The sequence below is a fragment of the Nyctibius grandis genome, chromosome 10 (genome assembly GCF_013368605.1).
Source record: "Nyctibius grandis isolate bNycGra1 chromosome 10, bNycGra1.pri, whole genome shotgun sequence".
NCBI lineage: Eukaryota > Metazoa > Chordata > Aves > Nyctibiiformes > Nyctibiidae > Nyctibius > Nyctibius grandis.
Genome location: NC_090667.1, coordinates 16,165,810 through 16,186,950, shown reverse-complemented (window position 1 = coordinate 16,186,950; position 21,141 = coordinate 16,165,810). Strand labels below are relative to the sequence as shown.

Here is a 21,141-nt window from a genome sequence, read left to right as displayed (position 1 = left end):
TTCAACCCACGAGTCTCCCTGCTTTTCCCAATTCCCCTTCTTGGTTGAGGAGGGGATAGAACGACTGGTTATTGTTTAGCCCTGGGTGCAGGCTAAACAGAGACACTGTGGTTTTATGAAACCGTTCTCCACATCAGGCGAGATGTTGTGTGTTTTGCAGACCAAACACACCAGCCACAGCTGCCTGGCTGAGCCACACTCTTTGGGCTCGAGGTAGTTCAGAGGGTAGTGGAAGAGGTGTAGGGTAATTGCATTACCTCACGTTCTCTGTGGTTAATGTCCCGCACGCAGAGGTGGTAGTCACAGCTTAGCTGCTAGGCAGCAACTTGCTACGACTTGACATCTGCAACTGCGCCTGCAGCTCAAGGAGGGGAAAAATAAAAAGGCGGTTGACTAACTGTAGTGGTTTTCTGGCTAATAGGTGTTCTCAAAAATACGTCCAAAGCGTTTCTTCAAAACCTTCTTCTCCTGTGCCCCAGAAAGAGGAGTAGTGGTTTATCAGATACTCTCGTGGCCTTTCTTCTCTATACTCAAATTTTATTTTGTTATGGGCCTTAATGCCCCTGAGCCTGTGTGGTTTGGTTGATAAGGCCACCTTGTCTCTGTTTGGCTTATTTAAAGCACAGGTTTCCCACAAGCATGCTGCTGTTGTGTGTTTTGCACAGTGGTGGACGCTAATTTTGGTGGCTGTACCAGCTCATGGAGCGTAGCAGATTTCGGCACCCGGTCGGGGAAGACTGGGCGAAGCTGGCTGAAATTTGTTCAAATGCAGAGAATTTGCAGAGAGGTTCAGGTGGGACTGCAGTGGAAGGGAAGGTGGAGAGGAGCCACCCAGCAGTGGTGCTCACCCGTGCCCTGGCGGCTTAGACTGCTCAGGTCTGGCTTTGTGGTGGTGGCTCTAATTTTTGTCTGGTTTAAAGCTGCTTTAAAAAAAATTAAATATATATTTATTTTTTTTTTAAAGCTGCCCTTGCGTCCTGTCTTTCTGGGTTCTGTTGCTTCTGTGGGGAGCGCCCTGCAGGATCTGTCTCCTGTTACAGGCTCTCTTTTGCTCGACACATGAAAAACAGCCTCTCTTCTCTCTGTGCTAGCATCCCTCCAAAGACTTCACCAACAAGCCTGTTCCCTTTGAATCTTCTTTCCTCATGCAGGATCCACCCAGCCAAAAACAATAAAACACAAAGCTGGAAAGAGAAAACAAAAAAAATAGGGACCTTTTGTGATTTTTGCCTTTTGCTGCCAGTTGGCTGCACAACTTGAAACTACTCAAGTGCTCTTTTTTTTTTTTTTTCATTCCTTCAAATCCATTCCAATGTGTTACTCTTTAAATTGCAGCGGGGATGTCTGTGAATAACTTGCAGACCCAGAGCGACAGCCCTTGGTAATAAGGAGCTGGTCTCCTTCTCAAGCACCACATGGAGGAACAGTCTTGCTAAACCCTGTTTTTTTTTTGGAAGCAGAAGCTTTTTTTGGTCTCCGTACAGACCCAGGGCAACGCAGCTCCTGTGTGAATTTGTGCGACAGGGTTTAAGTGGTGGCAGGCGGTGCCGAGGCACAGGACAGGCCTTTGCCCGGGGAAGGAGGTTCTCTCTTAAAACCTACATCGTGGTGCGTGGGGCTGTGTAGAGGAACAGCCAAAGCAGAGCGAGGCGGCGTGCGTGGAAGATAACTGCTGTATGGTTAGGCTGTGTGGGGTGTGTTTGGCCCAGTCAGGCTGTGTAACTGGGGTGTGTTTGGCGAGGCGTTGGTAAACGGGGCCACTGTGAGGAAAGGTGGGATTGCCCCGGGCCCGGGCATGGCCGCTTCCATAGCAACCGCATCACAGCCCAGAGGAGAACCTCTCTAGAAACACATTTAAGGAAGGGCAAAAACACCAGAGAGGAGAGAGGGGGGATAAAATAAAGTGAGAAACAACACCGTGAACCCCGAGGTCAGTGAAGATGATGGGGAGGAGGTGCTGGAGCAGGAGCCTATTCCCTGACAGGAATTGCAGCCTGTGGAGGCCCCACGCAGGAGCAGGGGAAAAGCGTGAGGAGGAGGAGGGAGCGGCAGAGGAACTGTTCTGTCCTGGCCGTCCCTCTCTCAATTCCCTGTCCCCCAGTGCCCCTCGGGGGTGGAGGTAGAGCCATCAGGGTGAAGGAGGGACTTTGAGCCATAGGAAAAAGGGGGTGGATGGGGGTAAGGTGCTGTGTTAGTTTTATCTTTGTTTCTCGTTATCCAAATCAATTTTAATTGGCAATAAATCAAATTAATTTTCCTCAAGTTGAGTCTGTTTTGCCTGTGACAGTAACTGGTAAGGGATCTCCATATCTTTATATGCATTTTACTTTTTCCTCCTGTCCTGTCTGGAGAGGGGGGAGTGGTAGTGTGGTGGGGTGGACATCTGGCAGCTGGTCACAGTCAACCCACCACAGTAACAAACATTCATTTTTGCTACCCTAGGTACCGTTGGTGCAAAAAATACTTGGCACAAGCCCTGTGTCATGGCCATAGTGAAAGCCAGATGACTGTTGTTCATAAAAAAGCAGGGCAGTAGTCATTTCTGATAAGATTTTCGACCTCACTTGGCTGTGCTCTGGTTCCTTGGTGCCTCTGCCATCCGTGGAGGTCTCACGGGTTATCACTTATTGAAGACAGATGTGGTGGCAAGGTAGAAACTGGAGTATTTGACTGAATGAAAGGGTGGGCCTTTCCTTGTCCATGAGGTGTCCAGGGCAGTAACTGCTGCATTAATAACCTTCATTTTAATAGAAACAGTGAGTGTAACGGTTTTTTATAGATATGGGGACTGTTCATAGAGCAGAAAGAGTAAAATGGACAAGAGCAGGAGCGAGCTTCATGCCTTTGTGTCGGAGCGCTGCAGTGTGACTGCCTCTTCTCCCTCTGCCCGGGGCAAAATGGAGTTTTTCCATTGTCAAACCCATGTCTCGGGCTGTACCCCTTCTTGTTCCTACTCTTGCTTCCTTCTTTCTCCTGAGAGTAGGACTGGGAATTGAGGGAATTTAACGCCGTTTAGTGCCTGGCATGTAGCTCTGCAGGTCGCAAAGGTAGACAGCAAACCCAGGGCCACCTTATGAAGCTGTAGCAGCGAGACAGGGCAGAGATACACCAGTGGAAGGGAAGCTTTAGGATCTGTATGAGCAGGAGTTCAAATGTATTCCCACAAAGGGTTTGAAGTGGTTTCCATTGCTGTTGCATGTGGCGTACTTGTAGTTTTAATCCTGTTTACTTAGAGTGGAACTCACTTCAGGGGAACATATGTGTTTTGTGTAGCGTTGAGTGGTGGCCAAGCAGCTTTCATTCAGCAGTCGAGTTCCAGCGAGGGATTCCCACACTGGTGCCATAGCTATAGTAGGAAAAACCTGGCTTGGATATTCCATGACTTTTCTGATATTGTAGTATTTCAGAATTGCATTGGTTCCAGGATGAGGCTCAGCCTGACTTTTCTTTGAATGTCTGCCCGAAGAGACTGAGCTTGTCAGGAATGCATTGCTGGTTCCTGGCAGATGGGGCTGGCAAAGATGACAGTGACATGTGCAGGGACGCTTTACTGTAATTTCCTCTTTTCCTCCCTGTCATGTACTCTGACATATTTATAGAGTCCTAGCGATTTGCAAAACGAAGATGTGATTTATGGTATTCTGCGTATACTTTGTGGTAACTTTATTAATGCAGGAAGTTTATTTGCGGTCGCTAAATCTTCAGTCATTTAAGTCAGGTCTAAGTTGCTTTAAAATTTATACAGTTTGGGAACAGAATTTCAGCCTCACTGAAATCACTGGCAAAACCACCACTGCCACTGGGATAAGAATTGACCTGTGATGCTTTAACAAGTGTGTCTTCTAAACAAGCTTTCTGCTCCTAATTGCATTCCTTTGTTCTTTTTTTCCTTCAGTCTTGTGAAGAAAACAATCTGAAGACAATGCATCTGTGACCTCTGATACCAGCTTGCAAGTTGGGGCGATGGAATTTATAGAGGGCCACCGTCCTAGTGGTTCTGTGACAGCTCCGAATGGATATGCAAACAGGATTTTCCAAGCAAACATGGACGAAGGGAATACTGATGCTTTGGAGGTCTGTGGTGCTGAGCATTGCACCTCCAGCGATGCAATCCTGAATGAACAGGAGGAAGCACCCAGGTATAAGAAGACAACCAAGGGCAACCGGATCTGGAATTTTGTTAGAAGAAGGAAAGGACTCTCTATGAATAAAGAAAGACCTCAGTCCATGATCCTGCTGGGAGTTGCCTCTGAGGTCTCAGAATTAAAAAAACCATCCTTCATGGACAGGGTAAGGCTGTTAAAAAAGGGAAGAACCTCCAGGATGCCTAAGAATGCAGATTTGAGAGCATCCAGAGTCCAGGTTGCTTGTGACCCTGAGGAGGACCATCATGCCAGCGAGCAAAAAGCAGTCTACAGGGTTAAGAAACTGGGTGACAGTCGGAGGCCCTCCCGCCACTCGTATGCAGGGTACATCGATGATTTGGATTCTTCTTGTGAAGACATAGACCTGAATACCAGCATTCCTGAAACTGATGCCAATGAAAATAAATGTCTCGGGGATATTAGTGCCAGATTACACAGTGAAGATAATGATAGTAACTGCCATAGAATACCAGCTAGGAAGAGCACGTCTTTGAATTTTGAAAACTTTAAGAGTCCTCCAATTACAGAAGGGGACAATCAAAAGAGGTGTATCGTGCTCCCACAGGAGAGCAGAAGAGGAAGAAGCTCTGATGTCTGGAGCTATCTGAAAGGAATTTCATTAACTAGCAAAGATAATTCAAAGCTTCCAGATCAAAGGGCTGAAACCAATTTCCAGAACTTAGAAAATATAACTGATGACTCTAATTCTTATTTTGTCTTTGATACAAGATGTGAGGAAAATCTCAGCCAGTGGAAAAAATCGAACAGTGCAACCAAAGCCACTCACTTTGGGGGTGTTGTGAGGTTCTTCACCAGCGTGGCTGAGGCAGCTCGGAGGCTGCGAGGCTCCTCAAGGGCATTTTCACCTGATGAGAAAAAGCCTCAGCGGAGTTTCCGAAGCTGGAGGCAGGATGATACGTCCCACAAAGAGGGCTTGGTTATCGAAAACAAGAGTACAAGGGCCTTCTTCATGGTGGGAGTGTGTCTGCAGCCCCCAGTTTCAGGCACATGGGACAATCTGAGCTTTGAGAGTTTGGTGGGGAAGGAGCCCATGCAGCATTGCAAAATCACAGAAGTGTTGCAAGACGTTGGTTCCTCTGCCCTGGGCAGTGAGAATGATAGATTTAATGAAACATCACTTTCTCCCTTTGGGCCAGAACCACGCGTCTCCCACCTGCCAGAGCTCGCAGATGACTCTTTCACTGAGCTAAATACTAAAGACCCCTCTGAGGATCTGATCGACTTTCCACAGACAACTCTAACTGAACAGATTCAGGACTCAGGCAGTACATCAGAGAAGACCCAGGTCGTGAGCAAGTTCCTGCCACATTCTCAAGATCTTCCTGTGAATAATCTGGATGCTGCAGACCTGGGCCATTCTTCAGCTGCAGATGGTGACTTTTCTGCAGTGACTGAGGCTCTTATCCACCTTCCACAGACAACCCTGACTAAACTTGATACTGAGGATATGGCTTGTGCTCCAGTGGTTGCTAAAGACATGGATCCGTCTCCAGCAGCAGCTCAGGAGCTTTCAAAGACAGAACTGGATATGCAGGACTTGAGAAATCCTGAGCTGTTTTTGCAAGACTTGTCTGGAGGTGAGCTGGGGATGCAAGACACTGGCTGTACTCTGGAGAAGACCCAGGTCGTGGGCAGGTTCCTGCCACATTCTCAAGATCTTCCTGTGAATAATCTGGATGCTGCGGACCTGGGCTGTTCTCCAGCTGCTGGTGGTGACTTTTCTGCAGCAACTGAGGCTCTGAATCACCTTCCAAAGATGACCCTGACTAAGCTTGATACTGAGGAAGTGGCTTGTGCTCCAGTGGTTGCTAAAGACATGGATCCGTCTTCAACAGCGGCTCAGGAGCTTTCAAAGACAGAACTGGATATGCAGGACTTGAGAAATCCTGAGCTGTCTTTGCAAGACTTGTCTGGAGGTGAGCTGGGGATTCAGGACTTGGGTGGTACTCCAGAGAAGACACAGGTCGTGGGCAGGGACCCACCACATTCTCAAGATCTTCCTGTGAATAATCTGGATGCTGTGGACTTGGGCTGTTCTCCAGCTGTAGATGGTGACTTTTCTGCAGTGACTGAGGCTCTGATCCACCTTCCACAGGCGACCCTGCATAAAGAGATTCAAGACACTGGCAGTACTCTGGAGAAGACACAGGTCATGGGCAGGGACCTGCCACGTTCTCGAGATCTTCATGTGAATAATCTGGATGCTGTGGACCTGGGCTGTTCTCCAGTTGCTGATATTGACTTTTCTGTAGTGACTTTTTTAAAATGTGCGCCAGTTAAAGGACAGGTTTTCGAGCAGGCTGCTTGCCATATTAAAAAGCATGGAACCACTTCATTTGTAGAACAAAACTCTGTAGAGATAATGGACGGAGAGGAACAGTTTAGCTGTAACGATGAGTGCCGACCGTTCCAAGTGCACGTCTCTAGAATCGTCTCCTCCGGACGGCTCAAAAATGGAAAGGTATGAGTAACTTTTACTATAATGTTTTCAATAAGACCGTAGTGTTATACATCTTAGGAAGATGGTTTGCACTTGAAAGCATTTTTATATGTCCATCATTGGGATTTTCAGTTAAGTAGACTGTCACATGAATGATGGCAGTAGACACAGCTTTTCTATCAGTCAAAGAGGAGTCAGTTAACTGGCATATCCCTGAGCTACCAGTGTAAACCTCCAGAGCTGCTCCTCCTCTTACCCTTTGGCCATTTGTTTGTATCAGTGCCTCTAGAAGAGGGCTACAGCAGAAGTTTATGTATTTCTAGGCACTACCTTTAATTTTTTTCCTCTTTGCGTTCGGCTCATTTGAAGTAGAAACTTGTGAGAAGAGTGCTTTCGACAAATTTAGAGGTTGGTGAATGCTGTGGACAAATGGCGTTCAGCAATTGCACTGTGGCCCTCGTGTAGAGTAGTAGTAGAGGTGGTGGTAGTTGATTTTTATTAGTCAATACCGATTACAACGCAGCGTCTAGAATACCCATCGGAGTCCTGGCACACAGTGCAAGAACAGAAAACAAACAAAAAAAGGCAGCCCATGTCTTGTAGAGCTCATCAGATCATTTCTCTGGCAGATCTAAATGAGCTCTCTCCCTGCTCCAAACCTGTCAGAAGTTGTGTGGCCTCGGTAGTTTGGTGCTGAGCCTGTGAAAGCCCTGCTAAGGGGCTGGGTGCCTAATGTGAGCAGAATGCCTTCCTGATGTGGCTACTTGCCAAGTGGAGGTCTGGTCAGGGCTGAGCTGCCTTGCATTTGTTTCTACACAAAATGACATGGCCTTTCATGGGACGTTCAGTACCCAGCCCTAAGTGAAAGGTGGGTGATGGCGGTGGCTCTAACTATGGCAGTGCATTCCTGTTTGTTATAAGCAAGTCTTTCAAAGCCCTTAAAATTGTCAAACCGTTTAAGTGGACATTGCATTTTGGACCAGGTTCTGGGTATTACAAATCTGTATTGTCCAGCTTAACACTAGGAAACCGCAGAAGTCCCATGGATAAGGGAGTTGTACCTACAGGATGAGAAAAGGCCTCCTGAAGCTGACAGACTCCCCCAGTAACTCTCAGCCCATCGCTGGAGCACCTGTGCACGTATCTCTGTGTGTGGAGCAGAAATCTGTGGGCAGTGGCAGTCAATATCAGCTGTGCCAGGTCACTTGCCAGCATGCTCCAGCCTTGTGTCTCACAGGAGAGGCAGTTTTGTGCCCTGCTTAGCCATGGAAGGGTCAACTGAGGCTCACGTCGCTCCATGCCAGTTGTGGAATCGGTACGGGTTTGTGGACAGACTATGGGAGATCCCAGTGTGAAGCCCAGCTCTTTTCTTTTGGGTCCCTGCTGATTAGCTGAGGCTGAAATGCTGACTTTTTTTTTTTTTAAGGTTCCAGGTAGGGAAATTGGGTCAATTTGTGACAAAACTTTCTCCTTTCCTTTGGGCTTGGAGAGACCAGAGATGTTACAGAGGTGATGACATTGCTCCCTATTGGAAAAGGGGTCACTGTAACTTCTGAGCCAAGAGGGGAAGTGTTTGAAAATTGGCAGCAGATTAGAAATGCCGGAGGAAAAAAAATCTCAACTTCTGACTCCCAGCTAAAACGGGCATTATTACCATTGTTGGTTATTCCTGGATTTGTTTTTCTGCTCTGTTTTGTGCAATAGAAAAAAATAAAGACAGCTCGCTGTGTAATTCCAGGCACTTAGGAAGTGGGGTGAATAGTGGTTAGTCACGTCTTGTGGTGTCTAGAAGAAACGTTTTTAGGAGGAGCTTGAAGGAGAGGGCTGTGGTTTGATATCCCTTCACAGGGACCAAGCTGAAAGTGTTCTGGGCAGGAGCAAGATGAGAGAGACACGAAAGGATTGAGTGGAGCAGAGGAAAATATTGGCACTCTTTTCTCTGCTAGCTGAGGGCAATGGCTGCATGCCTAATTGCAGAGCTCTTGGGGCAAAATCTGAGTGATTTCCCAGCTCAGCTGTTGCAGCTTACAAACATTACCAAGAAGCTTAAATATGGTGCTTGAGATAACTGGACAGGAAACCTCCCCCGAGTTGCCGGCGAGCGTGGCGATAGCAGTACGACCTCCGGACTGCTGTGGCTTCCGCCTTCGCGGCAGGCCTGGGTGGAAGCAGCAGCGGGGTGGAAGGGAAGGCATACGGCCCGCGGTGGTTTGTGCACACCCGCTGCCTCCCAGAACCTCGGACTGGAGGTTTAGAAACGCACGGCGATCTGGCGGCAGCATCAAACCCCGAGCAGTCAAGAGCGAGGCTAAAGGAGGGATACTCTTGGGTAGGAACAGACCTAGAGAGTCTGCCAGCAGCTCCAGTAGCAAATGTCCTGAGACGCCCGAGGGATTTGCTTGCCTATCTCTCATCAGGGAGTGGCACTCGGAAACGTTTTACCAAAAATAAACATGCAAGAGGAATAACTTCACCCTGAGCATGACAGTAGCAGCAAACTCCGACCTCTTATTGTTTTAGGGCTAAATCCAGCTCCTTGCTGGCACCTGTTCCCGGGGCAGTTGTTGGCCCTCCTGCCTCCACTCCAGGCTGCTCTGCATTAACTGAAGGATTTGTATTTCAAGTGAAATGCTCAACCACGAGTAGGGAGAAGGTGCTGCCAGGATGGGGTGGCTTGGCTTGCTCAGCTGCTGTAAGCAAGTGCTCCAGCAGTTTTTAAGTGTGCTAACAGTGTAGAGCAGAAAGAGCTCCAGCAAATATTTTCAAAACAACCTACATACTGTCCCACAAAAAGCACAGAAGCGCTGGTTCGCACTGAGGCTCCCTGCCCAAACCTGTTAGGAGGTGGTGTAAGAGATGGAGGCTGGTGTAGCACAAAGGATGCTGGAGTAGGATTTCGGGGACCTGAGCGTTGGTCCTAGCAGTACAGCAAATCTGTTCAGCTGCACTCTCCTGCAATTAATGCCCCCGTTTCTCGCTTTCCTGGTCTTGCCTTTTAAAATTTTAATCTCTTTGGGCAGGAGCTGAGTGATGTTATAGGCAAATAACAGCTCAATAGGGTTTGATCTTAATGCTGGAAAGGAAATAGCATTGCAGCAGCATTTAGTAAGAAGAGTAGCTGTAGAAAGGTAGAAAACCACTTCTCAAAGTGTCCCCCGGCCTAGTTGCTTTCAGGACCCCATCCCAAATTCTCATTTGTTCTGGGAACTTATGAAACAGTGGAGATAAAAATATTTTGAAGAACTGAAGGAACGGTAAAGGTCAAAATAGATTGTCAATGGGAAATGAATTCCTGATTTCACTATTCACACGGCTGCAACTCCAGAGTGAAAGTGCCTGCCTTATTTTGAGAGATAGGGGTGAGAAATGAACTGAAAGAAGACATGGAGGTTTTACTAGATTTTGGGAACTTTTATAATTGCAAGTGAGGGCCATTTTCCATGTCCCCACTGGAGTGAATTATCCTCATTTCACCTCTAAAAACACCACAGCATCCCAACAGGGAGAATGCTCTGCAGGGAGTCAGGCATAGCCCCAGGAGTTGTATTTGACCACTTCCAGTAGCTTGAGATGATGCTTAGGTGGAAGGAAGCTCTGATACCCTGTAGACTACCTACTTTGTGGTGGCGGCATTTCCATTGAGGTTTCAAACCACCTAATGTGTCCTTGGATAGGGTTTTTGGGGATTTGATAACCTCCTTTGGGAGTGACAGGAGGCAAGACTGCAAAATATGCATCTGATGTCATATTTCAGGCATCATTTTAGAGTTTTTATGACCCAGAAACTTGATTCAGGCTTATTGCTGGCAGAGAGAGCCTCCCTGCTCGCCTCAGGGGCACTCACGGGGACTGGGCACTGCAGAGCATTTGGGCTCGTGTCTCTCTTGCAGGGAAGGAGCAGGGGGTGTTCAGTGCAGTCTTTCTGTGCCCTCTGCTGGCTTCTGTGCGGAATAAGAGTTTAGTTTTACAGAACAGAAAACCTTCTCTTTTTCCCCTAGGGTTCTGAATTTTATCTCCAAAAGGTTTGTGGTGCACATAGGCACCCGTTGGTTTTGTGATGCCATTTTCTGGGGGAATTATGATTGCCAGAAGGGTGAAAATGAGATTTCTGTGGGCTTGTCAACCTGGCAAAAGGTGAGGTGCCAGGCCGAGGGAGGATGCCCCAGGGTTTCCCAGCCAGTTTGGTTTCAGAGCCCTGTAAGGGGTTGTCTGGTCAAACTCACTTCTCAGCACCACAGCAGACGGTTGCAGATGTTTCTCTTGAGCAGCCATTGAGTTTGTTCCTCTGAGTCCCGGACTGAGGAGCCAGCCCGTCCAGGTGCCACAAAGGCCCTCCCTGTTGCCGAGCGGCCGGTACTGATGGCGCAGGATCGGCGCTGTCACGGCGTTGGGAGGTTTGTGAGCTCTGTGCGATAGCTGCGCGCTGCGTTGCTCCGTGTGGGAAAAGCAGAGACTCTCCCAGCGCGGTGGGTCGAACTGGAAGCGCAGGATTACCAATTTGCCTGAGTGTGCTCATGCCAGGGGATGCGCTTGCAGATCTGCGATCTGATAGCTGGGGCACATCTCAGATCCTCCCACAGGTTTGGAGTTTTACTTTAGTGCAGCAGCTGCAAGTGCCTTTTCGCGTGAGGAAGATACGGCAGCTTTATTTTTCTGTGTTTGATGAGAAATTGCAAGTGATGTGCAACAAGTTCTCGTAGTGACCTTTAGCTTGAGATTGTTTTCTTGTCTCTGCTGCAGAACATTTTGGGAGCAGCTGCTGAGTTGATTTGTCTTCTTCCCTGCCCTGTTGAATGACACTAACCAGGAAATGGGTATTTCTGAGAGTTGATCTTCAGAGGTCTCTTCATCTCCTCGTTATTGGCAGCAAACTGGGTTGAGTCTCAGCCTCCTGCTAGTAGTTGTGCTTACAAAAGACTTCGTAGTCCTTCCAAATTAAGAAATAGTACTTTGCTTTCTAAATCCTGCTGTTGCCAAAAGAGCACTATACTCCTGTCTGTAGTGAGGTACGATTTAGTTGCAGAATGAAGATTCTGTGTATTTATGGCTTTTAATATAATTATGTTTGACAATCATCTTATTTTTAGAGGAGACAAAACCTCTAAAGCCTGTCTCCAAGCTGTTCAGATTTTTGTATTTTTAATAACCACAAGGTGCTAGCAAAATGTTGAATTAAAGCCTATATTTAGTGCTATCTATAGTGGGGTAGGGGTTTTTTGGGAAATATATTTTTAGCATTGTCAGGGAAAGGCAGGTTGAGTTTGCAAAGCTGATAGGCTTTACATGTATATATAACCAGCCACCGAACACATGGATAATTCAGATTTCCACATGTTTATTTAAGATACTTGTTGGGTCTTGCGTTCATCTAGTTCCCAGCCTCAAAGTCACAACAGGCCACCTCCTGCCATCCTTGGTGCCATCAGAGCAGTGATATGAACGGGGACCTCTGGGCTTTGCTGGCCTATGTGCTAAATGGACTGTGTGTCCAAAACTTCTCTGGGTGGAAGGTTGTCTTTGGCTTTTACCTCCTCCCAGCTATAATCCAGTCAAGAGAAGCATCCTGGGTCACTGGATGTGGTGCTGGTGCTGGGAGCAGGGAATGGGAGATCAAGCCTCAATTCATCCACAGATTCCCACTGTGCCTTTGGGGTAATTATAGCCTGTCTGCTTCGTTCATCATCTGTAAATAAAGATGATAGCACGTCAGTGAAAACTGGGGCTGCTGGAGTCTGGAGGACAGATGCACTAAACCATATGAGGCACCCAGTTATTAGCAGGGCCGTGGAAGTATGACAGATCTGTCTCTAATTGAGGCTAGAAGCCCCCCAGTGTGGAGCACTTCCTATTTTCTTCTCCTGACCTTTGTAAACTGATTTTTCTGCTGATTTCTTGACTCTAAGATTATACACAAGACTTCCACAGTGTCACATGTCACAGAGAATAAAATGAAAAGTAGGAGTATGAATTGTGATTTTTTTTTTTTTTTGAAAGAAAATTCCATTCTGCAAAATATCACTGTACAAGTTGTCTCTTTAGGGATCCTTTCCTCCTGAAATAGAATAATGAAAGCTGGAGTCACCCGAAAGTGAGGGAAACCCCAATGTTTTTCTCCAGTTAGCTATAATGCTAATTCATTCTTTGGATTGTTACCAAATGTTACGGTATAACTGGAGTATTTGACCACTTTTTGGGTGCTTCAATCAACTGCAAGTATCTTACTGTTTCAGGTGATGTTTCGTAGGCTATTGATACAGAGGACGTTCTTGTTAGCAGTTGTTATCAGTCCTACAATAAGCTAAAATCCAATATTTTGGCAAAAGACCTAGAAAAATTCATAAGGGTAACACAAAGGGCTGAAGCATGGTCTGAAGCTGATGGTCCTTGGTGGATTTGGTATGGAGAAAGGCCAGGCCATTTGCAAGCAGCTGTGTACATCTCCCCAGTCACACCAGAAGACACCAGGAGAAGATATAGGGTGGGTAGGAAGTAGCTTGAAAGAAAAGCAGCTGTGCTTATGAGGAGACTTGATTTTACAGATACAGGATTGCAGGAGGGCCAGTGCATTTTTATTAGACCTTTGTTAGCAGCTAAGTGATATAAGACTTGGCTGTTGAAGGAGCACAGTCCATGGGTCTGATATGTTCTGTTGCAGTTAAGTATTCCACCAAAGTGATTCAAGTCTGTCCACACGGGAAGAATCCTTTCTCTCCCCCGAAGGCTTTCTGTACCCTCCCGATGACTCCAGCAGCACAGCAATAATAGCAATGCCGTTATGTTTATTCACCTCCTGTCCTCTTCATAGACCATCTGTAGGCTTCTGTTTATGGGATTGGAAAAGACCTTATATGACCTCTGGAAATGCCTGGAAGGGAGTGTTTTGTTAAGATTTTTGGGAATGAGGAAAATGACATCCTGTTACTAATTTAATTCACTTTTAGATGGATGTTATCAGGAAGACTGAGTTTTGCGGGGTAGTTCTTGATGGGTATCACAGCTTTATTCTAAGAACTTGTAACTTTTAGTTTTATAATAGTATGGGCAGATCCTATTATTAGTGCTGCTGGGTGAGCACCTACGTAAACAGACTGTTCTCCTAAACCTCACCATTGCAAACTCGTTGCTCTACTCCATGACTATTTCTTTCAAGGGCTGGAGATCTTTCTGAAAAATCCTCTTGTTCCATTTTCCACTTCTTACTCACATGTCTCTTGAGCATGGCCGTACATGGAGACCAACGGTGATTGAGAGCTGTAACCTGGCAAAAAATCTAGAAATTAAGTCTTCTGTTTGCTGTAGGCCACCAAAGGATGCATCTCCTAGGTCAATTCAAGAGTGCCCATTGAAGCAGACCTCCCAATTGTCTACCCTTACTGTGCTTTGAATGCACTAATTGCTCTTAATGACCCTAAGCAGTCTTACCTGGGGTCTCCACACCATACCCATGGGCCTGGCAGCCCATTTAAGCTCTGCCCTGGGTGCTTAGTCCTTCCTTGAGCCATGTGGGAGGAGTGCTGGTCTCCAGCTCTGCCACAGTTGTGCCTTTGCCTGGCCATGGGCCCTGCTGGGCTGGACACTAACCTGGGGCCTGATTTCCTGGCTTGACCTTGGAGCTGCCTTGCCACCCTGGACCTGCCCAACAATCATGGGGCTTTGTCTGACCCTGATCTGTAAACTGACTCACCTGCTTCATCACCATGAATGTGCCTGATGATCTGAAGTCTACCTGACCCTCGCCACCATCTCCAGACCTGGCTTGGTCCCTTGCTTGGGCACTGTGGCATGGGGCTGGTGGGTGAGGCCCCATCCTGCCAGCCAAGTTATCTCTTTGGCTGCTGCTTTGCTGTCCCTTAGAAAGCAGCCAGCCCTCGCTGCATGTTGTGAAGCCAACCCGAAGCGTTTCAGCTAGTACTGGGTCCTCAGCACCAGCCAATTCACTCCCTGTGTGTGCTGTTGCTGGGACTTGGTAACGTGAGAGTAGACAAAATGCTGTGCAGAGAGCAGACAGCTTCATCACGTGTTGCTCTCAGAAGTGCCTCGGAGGCTAAGTGCCTCTGGAGGTTGTTTGGATTAAACCAGAGGGAGCTGTGTTCAAGGTGCGAGCCCCGTGCGATGGGAGTTGGGGCACTCCCAACACCAGAGACAGCAAGTCTTAATCTTTCAGTCAAGAAAATGAAGCGGGTGCAGATTGCAGTGAGAAAGTCTAAGATGTGTGGCACTGTCTTGAAAATTGTATGTATTATTGTACGCTCTGTGATTGCTTTGTCTGGGGTTTGACACGTATTGGTAAAATTCTTCTCCGACCCTTTTCTTGCCAGCCGATGTCTCTCCCTTCTCAACCATCACCACAAGCACCACCCTTCAAAGTCCTCGTGGAGAGATGTCGCTCTGAGCCCCTCTCCCAGAGCACCCCGATGGGGCTGGACCAGGTGGGAGGGCGTATGCAGCACTTGCTCAGAAGACGCGGTGAGTAGCTTTGCGGTGGTTTTCTCCCAGGTCTGTTTTTTGGTCTCAGCCATCCTGCAGAGCAAGCCAAAGGCAGTATGGGTTGAGAAGTCAGAAATGTGGCTTGCATCTGTGCTTGTTGCAGTGCTGGAGCCAGGTGAGGGAGCTCTGATAGCCACATGCTAAGGAGTTTCTTGCTAGCTAATAAGGTCTTTTTGTATACAGCGTATTTATGAAACAAGGCTATTTCCTCTCTTTAATGTCTCTGAACACAGTCCCTATAATTTGGTTACGAGAAGATGAATGAGCAGATAGGCACAGAAGGTGTAGAAGCTGTTCAGCAGTTTGTGTGAGTTTTCATTTGGTAGTTTCCTCTTGGCTTTCTGTCCTCTTACCAGCCTCTGTTGTGAGTACTTGCTATTTGGAGGTGGCAAGTGGTGATGGAACCTGAGATCACAACTCAAGTCTGATGTTTGTTTGGAAACACAGCAAGAAGTGAGGGTTTTTTTTTTTTCCTCCTGTGCTTGGGTACTCTTCCTGATCAAGAAGAGAATCTCATGAGCCAAAGACTATGATGAGCTGTCCTCTGCATTTGTCCTGCTCAAAACGACGCTAGAGAAAGCACTACAGAATGAATTCTGTAGAGCCTGAAGTTAGGGACGGGGGGCTGTGTGAACCTCCCGTAATCCAGGAGGAGATGGTTAGTGACCTGCTGTGCCAGTTGGACACCCACAAGGCTATGGACCTGGATGGGATTCACCCCAGAGTAATGAAGGAACTGGCAAATGAACTTGCCAAACCACACTCTATTATCTACCAGCAGTCCTGGTTAACTGGAGAAGTTCCAGCTGACTGGAAGTTAGCAAATGTAACGCCCATCTACAAGAAGGGCCGGAAGGATGATCCAGGGAACGACAGGCCTGTCAGCCTGACCTCGGTGCCAGGCAAGGTGATGGAACAGATCATCCTGAGTGCCATTACACGGCACATGCAGGACAATCGGGGCATCGGGGCCAGCCAACATGGATTCATGAAAGGCAGGTCCTGCTTGACCAACCTGATCTCCTATGACCAAGTGACCCGCTTAGTAGATGAGGGCAGGGCTGTGGATGTAGTCTATCTAGATTTCAGTAAGGCATTCGACACTGTCTCCCACAGCGTCCTCCTAGACAAACTGGCTGCCCGGGGCTTGGATGGGTGGACTCTTCGATGGGTTAAAAACTGGCTGGATGGCCGAGCCCAGAGAGTGGTGGTGAATGGGGCAAAGTCCAACTGGCGGCCGGTCACTAGCGGTGTTCCCCAGGGCTCAGTTCTGGGGCCGGTGCTGTTCAATATCTTTATAGATGATCTGGACGTAGGGATTGAGTGCACCCTCAGCAAATTTGCAGATGACACCAAGCTGGGTGGGAGTGTCGACCTGCTGGAGGGTAGGAAGGCCCTGCACAGGGATCTGGACAGGTTAGATAGATGGGCCGAGACCAACGGCGTGAGGTTCAACAAGAACAAGTGCCGGGTCTTACACTTCGGCCACAACAACCCCATGCAGCGCTACAGGCTAGGGGAAGAGTGGTTAGAAAGCGGCCCGGCGGAAAGAGACCTGGGGGTGCTGATCGACAGCCGGCTAAACATAAGCCAGCAGTGTGCCCAGGTGGCCAAGAAGGCCAATGGCATCCTGGCCTCTATTGGGAATAGTGTGGCCAGCCGGTCTGGGGAAGTGATCGTCCCTCTGTACTCGGCACTGGTGAGGCCGCACCTTGAATCCTGTGTCCAGTTCTGGGCCCCGCACTTGAAGAAGGATGTTGAGGTGTTGGAGCGAGTCCAAAGGAGGGCGACCAAGCTGGTGAAGGGTCTGGAGGGTCTGACCTCCAAGGAACGGCTGAGGGAGCTGGGGGTGTTTAGCCTGGAGAAGAGGAGGCTCAGAGGTGACCTTAGTGCAGTCTACAACTACCTGAAGGGAGGTTGTAGTGGAGTGGGAGTCGGCCTCTTCTCCCAGGCAACCAGCGATAGGACAAGAGGACACAGCCTCAAGCTTCGCCAGGGGAGGGTCAGGTTGGACATTAGGAAGCATTTCTTCTCAGCAAGGGTCATTAGCCATTGGAAGGGGCTGCCCAGGGAAGTGGTGGAGTCACCATCTCTGGAGGGGTTTAAGAAAAGCCTGGCCATGGCACTTAGTGCCCTGGTCTAGTTGCCATGGTGGTGTCAGGGCAATGGTTGGACTCGATGATCCCAGAGGGCTCTTCCAACCTCATTGATTCTGTGATTCTGTAATTGCTGGAAGGGTCTTGTGTTGGCAGGTAAATAGGTTGATAGTTGAATAGATGACATTATTTTTTGAACCTCTAATTAAAAAGATTGATAATTTGAGTAAGGAAATGATTTCCTGAGGGGATTCTGCTAACACCAAGAACCCTGTGATGTAACAAGGGGCAAGCACGGGCGTGGTGGTGCCAGACCGCGCTGGCGTCGCTAGGGAGAACACTGGGAACCTGAGCAGCTAGTGGATGGTGGCAGCACAGCAGGGTTAAGAACTAGGAAGGAAAAGGCAAAGTGGCTTCCCTCTCCAACTGACGGCTCTTCTGGCGGGACGCACACCGTTTCTGGCGCATGGGGAATAAGGCATCCATCTCTCTGTGTGAGCATTACTGTGTTTGCACGTTGCTCCTGAGTGTTACTATATCGGCACGTTGCCTCTGGAGCCTGGGAGCAGCCTCTTGCTATACTGGGCACTCGCGCTGCAGCTTGATTTTCTGTGAGTCTAGAAAGTGAAATGCGTGTTGCTAAAAATAACAGCAGGCTGCCTGCGTCAGCATCGCGCTTAGGAAATGGGTCTCGCTGCAATCTCTCTCCCAGCAACGCTGGAAGAAAATCAGGGTTGCTGCCCACCCAGCCATGCCAGGGCTGCGGCAGGGGCCCGGCTCTGCTGCACCCTGCGCTGCTGTCCTGGGCAGAGCAGAGTCCCCACCTACTGGATTTGGGGGCAGGGAGCATGTAATGGGTGTGTGTTCTGGCCCTGGAAGGTAAAGGTGACCTGAACCCCAGGAGCAGGGGTGTGGATCTCCACTCTGCCAAAGCCTGGGACCATTTACCCTTTGTTCTCCGGCTTTAAACCCCTCAGGACCGACACAGTGTGAAACCTCTGCCTGGGTTAGAGGTGCATCAGGAAAGAGAAAATTAGTGTGCATCTTTCAGGGAAGAATTGCAGACTTTGGCTGTTTTCTGTAGATGCCTTTCTCCATGAGCGGGCTGACAAGCCTCTCAGGGATGGGAACACCCGTGGGTGTGTGTATGCATGCACAGGCACATGTATGTATGTATGTGTGCTGCCTGGACCACATGCACCTCCTGACAGGAGCCTGTGCTGGCAGCTGCTGTGGGGACACGAGCGGTGCTCAGCGCTGTTTCCTTCCTCCCAGTGGTTGTCACTCCAGGCTAGGGGATGTGAAGAGTTGGGTGGAGGAAGGGATAAAAACCTAACCTTGCCAAATGTGGGAGGGAGAAACCCCGGTCTCACACAGAATGGTAGCTTCACCCCAAAAAGAGAGGGATAAGATGGGGAGCTGAAAATTTGGGTTGATTAGAAAAGCAGAGCTTAATTTTGAAAGGTGAGTTGCCAGCCCTCCTCCACCATTTGCCTCTTCTTTACAAGCTGTTTTGTGCTTGGGTACATACCATAGAATCACAGAATCAACCAGGTTGGAAGAGACCTCAGGGATCATCGAGTCCAACCGTTGCCCTGACACCACCATGGCAACTAGACCAGGGCACTAAGTGCCATGTCCAGTCTTGTCTTAAACCCCTCCAGAGATGGGGACTCCACCACCTCCCTGGGCAGCCCCTTCCAATGGCTAATGACCCTTGCTGAGAAGAAATGCTTCCTAATGTCCAACCTGACCCTCCCCTGGCGAAGCTTGAGGCTGTGCCCTCTTGTCCTATCGCTGGTTGCCTGGGGGAAGAGGCCGACTCCCACTTCACTACAACCTTCCTTCAGGTAGTTGTAGACTGCACTAAGGTCACCTCTGAGCCTCCTCTTCTCCACGCTAAACACCCCCAGCTCCATCAGCCGTTCCTCGGAGGTCAGACCCTCCAGACCCTTCACCAGCTTGGTCACCCTCCTCTGGACTTGCTCCAACACCTCAACATCTTTCTTGAAGTGCGGGGCCCAGAACTGAACAGAGTACATCTGTAAGGCCAGGCTGAGATTTGGTGTAAATGGTGTAGCTCGCTTAAAGCTGGATCGGGATTGCGTCTGTGAGGGACTGGCCTGAAATGCTGGGGGTGAGAAGTAGCCCAGTTCCTTTGAAAAACAGCTTTTATGGACTTTTCCATTTTTGTTTTCTGCATAAATTCAAGGAGCTGTTTCTTTTTCAAAGCATCGAGTCGTATGGACCACAACGATTGTAAAGCTGGGATTTCTGCAGATCCCAACTGCAGAGGTGCTGTTAGCAGGTATGACCCAAGGAGCTGTTGCACTTTTAATACTGGTGCACGCAGATGAGGCTCTTGTGCCGTCCGGTGCTCCTGGGAGAGCATTCTGGCTTCACACCCAGCTTGCCTGACCCCACCTGCTTACACCACCTCTGAATTTGGCTCTCGGTTCTTAGTTTGTGCCTGCGGTTTTGTAGTATCCAAGCTGCGCTATTTTTCTTGTATCCCAAGAGCGCTGAATAAAGCACCTAAATATACCCTCTGCTCTCTTTTTCTAAAGAAGAGGTTGAATGAGTCTCTTGCAAACAATTTTGTTTCTTTCATTTAAAAGAACAGCCTCCGCCCCCAGCCTGAGCTAAAGCACAGCATTTATCTTTTGTCATTCTTTTTTTTTTCTTTCCTGTGGATTTTACCCTGGCAGCTGAGAACGAACAGGCTTCAAAGGTGCGCGGGAACTGCGGGAACGGTGGACGTCGATGGAACCTCTTCAAGCCGGGAGCCGAGAAGCTGGAAACGAGTAGGGTAAGGTGGTGTTTGAAATATGCCTCTGCCTGCTTCAGGGTGGTATTTACCTGCCGCATGTTTAGCCTCAGAAACTAACAATATGCTTTGCTAACAGCTTCCTGAATCTGTGGTTCCTTTAGCCGCAGATGGGGATTTTTTTGTTGTTAGAGTTATTTTGTAGCAATGAAAGAACAGGTGCATTATCCTTTTCCCCCCAATTAATTTCCCTTCAATGTGTATCGGAGGCTTTATGGTCTAACGGAGGCATTGGGCCTCCCATTTCTTTGGCTGAGTGTTCCTTGGAGGTGGAGGGAACTGTGACGTTTCAGATCGCCTGTCGATTTGCTCTGTGGTTTTGATGATTTTATTTTTTTTCCTTCCTTTTTTAACCGTGTGTCCTTTGGGTATCATACTGCTACCAGCACCACCTTGCTGGCAAATTCATGTCACTGATTCTTTCCCAAAGTGTTTCGCAAATATAGGCACAATCCACTTTGTTCTTTTTCTGTGAAGCATGTTTCTAGTGGGGGAAGTAAAAGCTGTGTGGGCCTGGGGATGTCCATGTCTTTCTCTGGGAAAAATTCAGAAAAGATGGCCAAAATTGTACCATTTGTCTGATATGTTTCCGTGCTTGGGTAGGGGTATGTTTTTCATCTGTGCCGTGCCATGTGTTTGAAGTCTGGAGACTTTGGTTATTCCATGGTCTTGTTTCCGATTTGTATTATTTTTGAGTCTGATTTCACTGGTACCCAACATATAAGACTCTGGGTTGTCCAAAAACCAGTAGATCTGGTAGCGGGCAACTAAGGTGATGCAAGGAGAGTTTTCTAGTGAATAGGGCAGAAGAGATTTAGCCCTTGTTGTTCCTCTAGGGCAGACAAACAAAGGATGATCTGGGAGCCAGGAATTTCCCTGCTGGAATCAGGAGGGGGAGCCGACCTTCTGCAGTTGTGTCTCTGTGGCGCTTTCCCTCCCTGTCAGTGTTCTTCCTTACCGATTCTTTATTGTATCCATTTTCCCGTTGATATCTGAGCTGCCTTCCTGAAATGTGATTTCTGGGGAGGACCTGGCCTCTGTGTCGATTTTTCCATCATAGAAGCAGTAAGTTGGCAGTAAATGCGACTGACTTCTCCAGCCTGCTTTTGTTGGGTGTTGGCTTCC

At 48.3% G+C, this 21,141-nt stretch overlaps 1 protein-coding gene across 2 annotated transcripts in view; it reads left to right on the top strand.

The window, feature by feature from the left end:
* Window positions 1-21,141, top strand: part of ARHGEF9 (Cdc42 guanine nucleotide exchange factor 9) — a 214,434-nt gene that overhangs the window by 19,877 nt on the left and 173,416 nt on the right. For both annotated transcript variants that reach the window (XM_068408403.1, XM_068408402.1), the window contains exons 2-4: window positions 3,896-6,627; window positions 14,925-15,072; window positions 19,898-19,998. In XM_068408403.1, coding sequence (XP_068264504.1) covers window positions 3,964-6,627; window positions 14,925-15,072; window positions 19,898-19,998 — 2,913 coding nt within the window. In that variant the 5' untranslated portion in view covers window positions 3,896-3,963. The remainder of the gene's footprint in view (window positions 1-3,895; window positions 6,628-14,924; window positions 15,073-19,897; window positions 19,999-21,141) is intronic.